The 12,775-nt window shown below is 34.5% G+C and overlaps 1 protein-coding gene and 1 long non-coding RNA gene across 3 annotated transcripts; one reads left to right on the top strand and one right to left on the bottom strand.

Moving 5' to 3' along the window:
• Positions 1 to 3,857: 3,857 nt before the first annotated feature.
• LOC118266099 (ejaculatory bulb-specific protein 3) lies at positions 3,858 to 8,352 on the bottom strand. Of its 2 annotated transcripts, none has more exons than XM_035579473.2 (3): positions 8,187 to 8,352; positions 7,538 to 7,742; positions 3,858 to 4,592 (listed from the first exon to the last, which is right to left on the bottom strand). In XM_035579473.2, the coding sequence occupies exons 2-3, from the start codon at positions 7,722 to 7,724 to the stop codon at positions 4,408 to 4,410; spliced, it is 372 nt and encodes a 123-aa protein (XP_035435366.1). In that variant the 5' UTR covers positions 7,725 to 7,742; positions 8,187 to 8,352; the 3' UTR covers positions 3,858 to 4,407. The 2 variants fall into 2 exon arrangements, with proteins under 2 accessions (XP_035435366.1, XP_050550719.1); XM_050694762.1 differs by lacking the exon at positions 8,187 to 8,352 and adding an exon at positions 7,999 to 8,158.
• A 47-nt stretch (positions 8,353 to 8,399) lies between these two features.
• Positions 8,400 to 11,298, top strand: LOC126910863 (uncharacterized). The gene is made up of 2 exons (XR_007705443.1): positions 8,400 to 10,757; positions 10,961 to 11,298. It is a non-coding gene; the product is annotated as an uncharacterized LOC126910863 (long non-coding RNA).
• Positions 11,299 to 12,775: the final 1,477 nt, after the last annotated feature.

The following is a 12,775-nucleotide window of genomic DNA, read 5'->3' as shown; positions in this document are numbered from 1 at the left end:
GTTGCTTTAAGTAAGAATCTCGGAATGCGAATGACCAGCTGTAATTTTGTAAATACTTGTACATTGACCCCACTAAAACTTGTCTCAAAACCATGGTATATATGGTAGGGTGTAAGCAACTCTTAAAATTCAGGGTCAAAGGTCCCAAAAATGTTCTTTTGCGGTTTTTTGGAAATATCTCATTTCCTATGGGTTTTTGGTAATTGTATTCATTATCAATATTGTAGAATACAAAATTCTCTACAACTTTTGTCTAAAAATTTTATTACATGGTGAACCGTTGTCGAGTTAGAGGGCGGACCCCACAAACTTCAAGTTAAGCTTCTATTGACCCCCCTACATGATCAAAAAATAAAATTGCGTTTTCTAAAAAATGCATAATTCGGCCCTCATAATTGAACATTTCAATGGACTAAACGTCTCTTCTAGGTACACTTTGATTCGTTTTATCTAAGTATTGTTATCCTATATGACAAAATAAAAAAATACGTATCATATATTTTTTCATTATTAATTTCCATACCCCGTCATCATCCCTTTTGTGTGAAAATTACCTTGAAGTACAATGTAGATTATGTTTTCATTATATAGAAAAATATAGAAGAAAGAGTGCCTGGATACTATGATGTTAAAGATATAACATTACAGAAGATAAAGTATTAGGTACTGTAAGACGGGGTGAATAGAAATCAAAGAGTGAATACATACAAGGAGGGAAAAGAAGTAGAAAGAAAGAAAGAGGGAAAAAGCAATTATTTCACGCGCAAAACAAAAAAACAAATGACATGTAGGTACAGTTTATGAAAAGATTTGATAATAATATGTTTTGGATGGATGCGCTTAATTGTATAAGCTTATTCAAGCCCTGATTTTGTTTAACTCACCTATTACAAAATAGCAACCAATGATCTAAGTTCGATTCAACAAACTTGATGAAAACACAGCATAAATTATGAAAGTATATGTATTAATGGTTTTCAAAGCATCATCATTTACAAGACAATTTAATAACTGTTAAATAAATTAATGGAAGAAAGCTAATTCAATATTCACAACCATTAATGTAGGAGCATAAAATAATCCGAATACATATCCTGTATAGGGCGCAATAGGATGTTATATTTCACTGTTTCAAACATAGAATTACAGACTCACTTACCTATTACATAAGGTAGAAAATGACGTAAGAAATAAACTTTAATACTTACGTCTAAACACTCTGCCTATAGGCGTACAGGGTCCCCTCCAGAGAAAACAATCCAAATACTTCTTCAATAATCTAGGATTCTGTATCAAAGTATCTATTTCGTAATAATCGTATCTTCTATCATAGAATTTCTCTTGCGAAACAACAGTTGCAACGAATAAACACATAAAGATTAACAATAAGCCAAAGTTGTATTTATTTGCACCGTTCATTACTGTAAACTGCTAAGCTCTGAATAGATTACGAAATAGATGTAATGTCTGAATCAAATGACGGGCACATCACAAATGCGTGTATTTAAAACCCTCTCATAGCCTGACCTTCAACAAAACATAATATTTATAAGGAAGGATGATATTAACATTAACAAAAAGTTGAGTGCTTTATTCAATATTCGGAACTGTATTCGTAATTATGAGTGTGCGGTAATTATTACCTACTTATTTTGTTTAAGTTATATACAAGTTGTACTATCAGATTGAATGGAGTTTCCTTTATGATTAAACTTTTTGATGTGAAGAAACAACGTACGGTCTTCTTATAATTACTATTAACTTCTTATATATCTTCGCAATATGATTGATGATTTACAAAGTCATTAATTCTGTCATATATATCTTTATTCAAAGTATAATTCCAGATAACTAATTATGTAAGACAAATAAAGATATGAAGTCTTAATGCACTGTTTGTCATTCTGTAAATAAGAAAAAGTAAATAAATTAACTATTAACTGAATCATTGAAGTTTTAAGATGGAAATACCCAAACAATCTTACGATCGAATATTCTACGCCGCTGCAAAACTTTAGACATATTCAGTTTTTAGGGTGCATTTCCATTAAATATGTGCTATGCTACGTTTCTATGGATGCACTTGGCTTCCACCAAGAAACGGACATAGCTATGTTTTTTATATGGAGAGATTCTCTACTATGATTATATACTACTACTACTATACGATACTCGAGCTGCAAATCTTCCTCGCACAGCTACATAGCTTAGTATCAGTGGAAACGGTCACATAGTTTCACAACTTAGCTATTACATTTTCGTCGATTAACAACAAAGCACACCTCTGGTAGAAAGGCACCCTTTTTTTTTTTTTTTTTTTGAAGGTTAAAATAAGCCAATGATTTATCCCGCCTTGGGCGAGGCGAAGGGAATGTCAGACCCTCACTGACTAAAAACAACCCCGTTCCTACTCCTGTAGGTCGAGCCGGAGTATCCGGTAAACCCGCTAGGTAGTTACGCAGCTCCGGTATTAAATTAATATAGCCCTACTGGGCTCCATCTGTGGTGGTCTGATTACTCTTTGAGGCGCGCGCAGAAGCGAACGCCGCACGCACGGGTCTTTCTGGTCGGGCGGCGAGCTACCCTTGCTCACCGTCCGCAGACCCGCACTTACGGTGGCCGGAGATCGTAAGCGCGATCATAATTCCCGATTCGCCCGGAGTCGTCTCTCGCGACGGCTGGGAACGTTAGGACAAAATTCGTTCTCTAACGCGCCCCGCCTCCTCCTTAGCTAAACATGACTGCTTCGCAAATGGATTAGACTAAGCATCCCACTCCCCCTTCGCTTTTCGCACCATGGCTTGTATCAGTGCCGGACGCGAGAGGGCGCCGTCGCCGACCACATCCCTGAGGACACGGCGGTGCTCAGCCCACGCAGGGCAGTACCGCAAGCGTGATGTTCCACCGTGTAATGTCTCCGGGCGGTCTTCACAGTGATGACACCCGGGCGTTTCCTCCCGCCCAATCAGAAACAGGAACCTATAAGAAGCTTCCATGTCCGGTAAGCACCTGCGTCAGGCGGTAGGTGAGGACGCCGTGGCGCCTCTCTAGCCACTCCTCAAAGAGGGGACTTACCGCTGCAATGACAGCGATTGGTTGCGACAGTCGCTGCTGCCATTCCGCCATGAAGAAAGGCACCCTTAGTCCTAGCATTTTAAAGGTACTTCGAGATTTTTTATTGCACTCATTAATTGTTGATAATTAATTTTCGAAGAATCCTAATCATCGTATTTTCAAATGAAACAATTAAAAGCGCTATGAATATTGTAAACACTAATAAAGGTGTCTTTCAACTTTTGGCTGCACGTGCGTTTCTTTTGACAACGTGTTTCCATAATTCACCATGAAATTTATTAGTTAGATTGGCATACGATTAAGACATAAACTATCGTTTTAATTGGATTATATACGATTTGTGTTATCTTAACAGAGATGTGTTACGCTACGTTGCTGTGAATGCGTTTGGCTTCCACCAATCATACTCATATTCATTGGTAGACATAGCTTAGTGCTGGTGGAATCAGATTCAGCTATGCTAGGTTTTTTTTATGGAAAGATGTGTGCTATGGCTGTGTGCTTTGGATTGCTTCCTTACTATCCATACATCATATAGTTGAGCTGCGTATCTTCCACGAACAACTACTTTGCGGTATCTTTACAGCAGATCTTACTTGCATAGCTACATTTAATATCAGTGAAAACAGTCACATAGTTTCACAGTTTAACTATTACATCTTCGTAGCATAGCTACATAGCACATCTTGGGTAGAAAAGCATTCTTAAAATTTGAGTAGGCACTTCACAATTATATTGGTAAATACTAAACCTTATGTCATTATGTTAAAACAAACAAAAGCTTATATCATACGGAGATTTTATTGAAAATATAACTGCATCTTATCATACAATCTTTCGCTTTTTGTTATTAGATATGCTTCAACGTTAATGATAAAATAAAATAAAATACAATTTATAGTTCTTATTCTATGAAGACACGACAAAAACTTTGAGAGTAAATCCATTATCCTTGCTTAGAATAAATGCATATGACATAGACTACTGCAGTTATTACAAGGTCGGGTTTAAAAGAATTAAGCTTACTCATTAGGTATTAAGTATCACACAGACTAGACAACTTTGATCCTTTATCTGTAGAATATTATAATAATTTGTTTCACAGTATGGCAACAAAATTATGTATAATATGACTATCATGAGACATACTAAATTAATTGAATTAATAACACGAACTTTTCGAGAAAATCTCTACCAGTTTCAAGTCAAACTGTGACTCGTATTCTTTGAAATTTTCTCAAATAATTCTTGTAAATAACTCGCATATTTTAATTAATTGAATGATGATAATACATAATGAAAGCTGTATAGTCTGTGCTTTATTAAAGGTCTTTAAGAGTTGGAGACATTGGCCTCGAGAGCGTGGAAGTGTTGACCCTCAGGGTCGAACTTCTTCTTGAAGGCCTCGTAATCAGCAGGCAGCTTCTGCTTCAGTCCAAGGAGGAACCTGTGGAAGATATGCTTCTGGGCTTCTGTACATTTAGAGCAGCTCGTCGCCACCGCCTCGGGGAGATCCTCTGCAAATAGAGAAGATCAAATATTAAAGCACTTCTGGTCAGTCCCAACTTCCTTGTTAAAAATGTTGTGGTGGCTCGGAACTTCTCATGCATGAGAGTGCGGGTTCGAAACTCAGCACCACTGTAATTTTTTCCGAATTATTAGAGTACTTTCTTAACCTGGGCTTATAGTTTCTAATATACTCAAACCTTCTCCGTGTGAGAAGAGACTTTGACCAGCAGTGGCCGTAGGCTTATTATGTGATGTTATGGCATTATTAAATATGGTTTAATATTTGAGTAAAATATGTTTTGAAAATATGTACATAAAATCTATAAACCAACTAATTACGTACTCATTGTTGAGTTCTAACCTTTTCTCACGATGTTTTTATACACCGTATCTATTATTTGAAAATAATAGACACGGCGTGTCCAAACTAAATTGCACTTAAAGGATGATACAATAGGGAGGCTTATTGCAGTCAAGGATTTGAAGATAACCTCGATCAGTGAATTGATTTTGTAAAACATGATGTGACCTATTAGCATTTATTTTAAAAAAATGCACTATTGTAAATATGACAGTTTGTAAAGATTAGTTCAATGTCGATTCAATTTTGAATCTTTTGAACTAGGGACAAAATCACTAAATGCTAGCTTCAAGTTGTAACATGAGCAAAGGATCGTACACACGGGAGCAAACAAATGGAGCTACTAGTGTTGTTTTCATTTTTTAGATAAATATATTTTTGTGCTATTAGTATTTCATTAATCGGTACTGTATATCATACAAAAGGCAATTTAATTGACTTTAAAATGAGTATTTTTTGTTGTTAAACAAATTATTTTTATTATAAAATTATGTGTGGAATTCCTTAGCGTAATGCTCGTTTGTTAATTCTTAAATCATAAATAGAGGAGATTTAGTCAAGGCGAAGCGAATACAACTACTTTTAAAGAACTCAAGAATAAAATTGTTAGCAACCGCACTGTAAAAGAGATTGGATTTGCATCCAGTAATCGGTGACAGGCTCGCTCTACAAGATAGGTACATAACGAGTATAAAGAGTGGAATATAACTATATGACCATACATCACTGCGCATGTAAGCAATAACAGTTGCTATTATGTATTATTGACGTTATGTATTAACAACCTGATGTATGTATGTCACGGGCAACAACAAAACATGAAAATAAATAATATTAATGTAAACAAAACAAGTAACCTCGTTTCAATAAAAAAACAACTCTTCAATATTTTTCCATATCGCAGGCAATTTATGCTACAAAGAAACGATTTAAAGTTCAATGAATGTTTATCTGTGTAAATAACAATGATTAATATTACTCACTAACACTGCAAAATAAAAAATAGGTACATACATACACAATTTATCAACTTTCATTCCCAGACGAGTGTGAGAGTGAAATTGAACATAACACCCATTATTTCTGTGTTATAACTAATTCCCGTAAATTAAGAATATCAGTTTACGCACTGAGCTCAATTCCAAACTTCGAACTACTTACTTACTTAGTGTCAAGTTTTGAAAACCAAAAATATCAATAATTTGTACTTTAACTCATTAGTTGACCCAAAAAATGGCTTTTTGGTTGGTTGTCATGTTGGCGGTCACGTAAAGCCTGGTCCCCAGGCTTTAACCACGAAAAATAAAATTAAAGGAATTTCGTGCTAATTAATATTTAATTTCTTTACTAACACAAACGTTCGTGGGTATATAATATAAACCTTTGATAAATGTACTTGTAATTAATGCTTTGTTATTCTTCCGCGTGAAAACTATTGAATAGAAATCAATCTTTTAATGTGTAGGTATTTATAAAACACACATGTAGGTCGTTATGCCCGCGTGTAATCTAGGTTTTTATTTAGATAAACAATACATACCTACATATAGTTGAATATAGGTGTAAGTAAAAACATGACACTCACGAAATGGTCAGCTAAAGTTTATTTACTTATTTTATAGAAGACTGCATGGCTGATACCCGCGGCTTTGCTCGCGTGTATTACGGACTTTGTTACTAATAAAAGTCGCCAACTTAATTCTTTATACATATATGAGCTACCTACCAATTCCCTTTAAAATCGGTCCAGCCTCTTCAGAGATTACCCGGAACAAACAGACAAACAATGTGCTTGTATTAAAAAGCAGTTATTTCAATATTATAAACAGACAGGCACTAGAATTTTTAATATTGTATACATGTTTATAATGTAGATAATAATTTTAAATTCAATATTACACCACGATATTATATCATTTAACATTATCACACCGCTATTACTCCACACATCATAACAGCATGCAGATTTTTGCACATTTCAAAATTGGGCTCAAGTTGGGGCACATGTGTGTAAAGTTTACCGCAATATCATGAGATAACGAGAACAGCCGGTTTGAAACTGGTGCCTGTCGTAAGCAGTCACTAAGATTATCATGTAAATGATTAACTGCATCCACATTGGTTCTGATAACATCACAATGTAATAAAACAATATATTATTATAAATGTGAAAGTTTGTTTGTTTGGATATTTGGATATAATATGTCCATCAACCATGCTAAAACTACTAAACGCATTTTGATGAGATCTAATATACAGACAGTGAATAAGCTAATTTGATTGATACTATACTAATAATATTTTTATCCCACGAGAACGCGAATAAGGCCTGGATAGCCTTAATAATAATATATCAGCCACTGGCAGAATAAGGGATGAATAGAATTCTAGAATAAATGAACAGAAGCGGGGTGAATAAATGTTTAGAAAATGTTCTAACATCTGTTCATCCCATTTTTGTATCTATTCACCCTTTGAATTCTATTCACTCGTTTTACCGTAGTAGTGTGATCTAAAAATGTCAATAGACATGAAAAAGAAAAGAAAAGAAAAGAAAAGAAAACCTAAACTAGAACACGTGTTTATACATACTTTTGAAATCAGCAGCAACAGCGTGGCAGGTCACAGAGTCCATGAAGCATCCTACAAATCCCCTGAGAGCATCCACGTCAGCCACCACTGCATCGATGTCCAGGTCATCATTCTCCGTGCTGTACTTGTCCTCAGCCTGGACAGCAGCAAAGACCAGCAGAGCAGACAACACGTAGATGCACTTCATTGTGTCAGAATTGCTTTTCTGCAAAACCAAATTATTTTACTTATAAACAACGCTTCACAAATCACAAGTCAAATTTGACAGGACCAGATAGACGTTTCCAGACTTTTTGGTAACAAATAGTTTTTTTACAAAAGTAATAAGTACATTCATTTTAATTAATTAAAATTACTAAAATATATTAACAATAGTCAGAGGAGCACTGTTTTTATGTTAACTATTATTAATTTTTTGCTTGATTATTAATAGAAGTAGGAACAAAAAGAACTATTAATACCTTCAACCAACGAGCTACAAGACAATAATAAAACCAAAAGGAATGCGCTTCTAATTACGTTACGGTAATGATTTTATTTACATAACGATACCAAGATACATAGAACAATTCAATGGAAACGTACCATCTAGACTTATATTAAAAATAAAATAATAATTTTAATACAGTAGACTAGAGCGAAGACTTACCCTATTTAAGGATAAAGAGTTGTGGACGAATAATGCTCATATGCCGTGATACGTTCCTTTTATACGTAAGTGTTCCTTTATTATTTATACTTACTACATAGGTAATACCCACACGTTCGATGGATTGATGAAAAAAAAAACAGTATTGTTCTCAAAGAAATAACATGATAATCTAATTCACAAAAACAGTGAATACGATGCCTACAATAGGTAACATGTCTGTCTACCGCATGTTGCATAAAACCATTGCAAAATCTTTACAGAATTTCATTAGCCTAAGTAATAAGAGTCCTATGTCTGAATATAGTTTTAATTTATTTGGTTGATTTAATCTTAACACGCGCGTTATATGATTGGTAATAATTGAAGCAAGGTCGATTGACGTCTCGTGTTGTGTCTTAAAGGTGAATGACCGGCTCAAATCGTGTTCCTGGCTAATTTAGAGCAATAAGCGTTTGGCAAAAACTCGTTTTATTACAGCTTTATTACATCGATGCTGGTTACATAAAAACTTAAAGCCAAATTGCCTAATTTCTAGATCTGATGATACAATCCTTGTTTGGTTAGATTTAAGATCTCTTAACTCTACTGTGTAGTTGATTTATTGATCTTAAACATGCATTGTGTATTCAATCAACACATTGACTTTAACCTGTGATGAATGCATCCAAATACCTAGGATACCAACACTTTGGGTTGTCAACACAGAATTAAAGAAATAATATGAGAAGTGCCACTAAGAACCTCTTAAATTAACATTGAAGATATAATTATCTGCATAAGTGACCTTTGGCAGTGTTCATAAAAGGGCAATGTTACGAAAAGCTACCAAAAAGGCCGCATGAACTGGAACTTGAACTATAGACATTATTTCTTAGGCTCACAAAATTATCTATGGTTTTAACAAACCACTAAGTGGTCTTTAGAGACTCCAATAATAATAACAATTGCTGCACATGATAATACTGGTACAAAAATAATTCATTAATTCTTATCTTTATCTCAATACTGGCAAACCAATTATTCCAAAAGTAATCAGTGTTTATTTTGTAGTAATCAGTGTGTGTGTTGTCTTGTAATCAGTTTAAAAATGTATAATCAGTGTTTATTGTCTAAACAAAAATATTGATGAACTATATGCGATACCGAAGAGTAAAGTTAGTATCTTTGACGATACTAATAACATAGAAATCCATATCAATATTATGGGTGTGAAAGAATGTGTCTGTTTGTTGTCCGTCTTTCACAGCAATACGGACCGACGGACGAATGGAGGTGTTTTTTTTAAGAGGAGACAGTTGAAAGCATGGAATAGTTTCTGTATTCCGTGGTTGAAGGGATGGAGAGTGAAATGAGCTATAAAACATCACACTACGATTAATAAGAACTAAGCATAGGGTGAAATCGCGTAGCAATGTTCTACGAAGATATAGATTTTTTGTGAACCTCGTAAATAGTTGAGGTGACCTATCCCATTAAGACGTGATTTGTTAATCAATTTTATGTCAATTATTCATTTATGCGACAAAATACCTAGATAGAAATAAATGTTTCATGGTACAACGCCATTACATCATTTGTTGAAGACATCTTTATCGGGGCAGAAATCAGTTGTTGCGGTTACTTGAATTACCTATGTTAATAATGTACCTACTGTTAATATTATTATCTTTCGCAGGTAAGGCTTATAGTCTTTCTGATTGAAAGTCGGTGGTTTTGTTTTGGGTTATCCATTTTGCATTTACGGAATTTGTTACCATTTTCTTCGAAGTATTCAAAACTACAGCAGATTCTTTTTTAGCTCTTTTAAATGGAACTTGTAACAGGTAAAAAATGGGTATGTACCTACCTATTATATTCGTAACATCACGATTGTCCAACAGGAAAACCTTAGATACGTTGATAGGACGATGTTAAAGGAAAAAACATCCATACAAGATCGAAAAAAGAAGGTATACCTAAACTGAAGAAGGTTTTGGAAGTTGGAAACGACTTAAAAATAAATAGAATAGGTACATTTGTTTTGACTGTTCCAAAACTACATAATCAAATTACTATAGGAAAACAAGATAGGAAATAAAGACTTTAGGGTTCAAAATCCACTGACTCTGCTATAATACCCATTAAATTTGTCGTGTTTTTTCTGTCAACTGCATTGCCTTGGCATATTGCAAGATAGATGCGTTGACTCACATCACTTGTGAAAATCTGATAAATGTCAGCACAGGTTGTTTGCTGATAAAATGTGACAAGACTTTTAATTTATTCTCAGGATGTTTAAAAAAAATAAGCAAATATACATATAAGTTTTTAAACTGACTGACATGGTCACTAAAACTAACATTAGAACTTGAGACGGGATATTTACCATGTTTATTTGGTTATGAATCGAGTTACAAGTGATACAAGTGACAGTGGTAGCGGTGTCGTTAGCAAAAAGACGAACTAGAATGAGGGAAGACCGATTTGTCTGCTCTTAAACATCCATCCGCATATACTCCAGTTCATCCATGATCATAGCGCTTGCAACAGTACCGAAATATCGGAAACTCATAGACATAAATAAACATGGTAATTATCCCGTCTTAAGTTGTAATGTAAGTAAATATATCCATAATTGAAATTTTAATAAATTGAACTTCACGCCTGCATGTAATTACTAGCTTTTCTACATAACAATAATAATTTTATTCCCTATTATACAAACATAATACAAGGCTCATAAGATTTCACGTATTCTTATCAATTATGTTCACGATGATGTAATCACACAGGGTGTACCAGCATGGCGCGTCGCCGCCGGAAACCTTCTTGCAATTAACTTATCTGCCGTATTATTGTCTGCATCAATGCCGCTGCATGTAAAGGATGTGTATTTGGGTGAGTGATTGCAAGTGTAATTAATTATACATATACCTACAACAAATGGGTAGGGAAATATTCAAATATTAACTGCGCAGTTGATGCGGTAGCTGGGCAACTGACTGCCGCGCAACGTGTCGCAGGTTTGATCCACAAATTGTTGTTCGGGTCTGGGTGTGGAGTGTATGTGAACTTGTATGTTTGTAACCCACGACACAGGAGAAAATCCTAATGTGGGGCAACGTTTTTTTTTTAAATAAAGATATATTTATTTAACAATCATCAATACCACAAAATCTTGGGTTCAATTATTTGTATCATTAGTAGCATTGCTGTCTTTTTTTTATTTGAAAATTTTCGGTTTGATATAAAAATTTGGTGAAATTATACAATACTAAAACAATACGTTGTTACTTACCCTTAATAAAACCTCTACAAGTAAATGAGTACTAAAGCACTGAACCAAACCGACTAAATAGCTAAAGTCAAAGTCAAAGTCAAAGCATTTATTTCAATTAATCCTAAATTAGGCACTTTTGAAACGTCAAATTGAATTGTCCGTCAGTCTGTCTGTCAGTGAAGCTAGGCGCTCGTTCCAAAGTGTTGCTTCGAATGGAGAAGAACGAGCAAGAAACTCCATCGTTACTCTTTTCAAAAAATGTTTTTTACAATATCTCTGATACATTATTTGATCATTTACCTATTGTCTATATATGTAGGAACAATGTAACGACAATACGACGTCAGAACTATGGGACAATAAAACCAATTTGTAAAGAATATAAATTAAAAAAGCGGGTTGTTTCAAACATAGTGCCCACATATGTACACTTACAATTTTGAAATAATGCTTCTATACAAATAAAAAATAATCTTTAATTTAATTTTTCAAATAAAAAAATAATAAATAACTGCTTGATGCCACAGGATCCCTAGACTACATTGGAATAAATTACTACTTTAATTTAACGTGTAACTAGTGATCGTATTAGAGCATTGTCTAGTGTGAGCGAGTGTCCAGTGGAGCCGGACCAACATGCTGCCACACATTTTTATCTTCAATATAATCTGACAGTTTATAATATGCCTGTTTACACAGTTCACGCTTTATACAAGATTTAAATTTTTTCTCGTTCAGATTCAGTATGGTGGTTGGTAGTTTATTGTAACACTTAACACAAAATCCCATGAAGGATTTCTGCACTTTGGACAATCGGAATTGCGGTATAGCTAACTTATTTTTACCTCTCGTATTAAAATTGTGTCTATCGCTTCTTTTTTCAAACAATTGTTGATTTTTTCTCACGTACATAATATTTTCGTAAATGAATTGAGAAGGCACTGTAAGAATGTTTATAGTTTTAAATAGTTCTCTCAAAGATTCGCGACGGGGCAAGTTATATATTGCTCGAATAGCTCGCTTTTGCAAAATAAAAATTGATTCTACATCCGCAGCTCGCCCCCACAGCAAAATGCCGTAAGACATTATGCTGTGAAAATAACTAAAATAAACAAGCCTTGCCGTACCTACGTCCGTTAGCTGCCTAATCTGTCTAACTGCATAAGCAGCCGAGCTTAGTCTCCCCGAAAGTGCTTTTATATGGGGCCCCCATTGCAATCTGTCATCTAATGTGATACCCAAAAATACAGTCTCCTTAACAAATTCCAACTTTTGTCCGTTCAAAGCAACATAACATTCGTTATTTTGTACGTTTGGCAAGCAAAAT

Source organism: Spodoptera frugiperda, chromosome 7, assembly GCF_023101765.2.
Source record: "Spodoptera frugiperda isolate SF20-4 chromosome 7, AGI-APGP_CSIRO_Sfru_2.0, whole genome shotgun sequence".
Taxonomy (NCBI): Eukaryota; Metazoa; Arthropoda; class Insecta; order Lepidoptera; family Noctuidae; genus Spodoptera; species Spodoptera frugiperda.
This window is presented reverse-complemented; position numbering and strand designations above follow the sequence as displayed.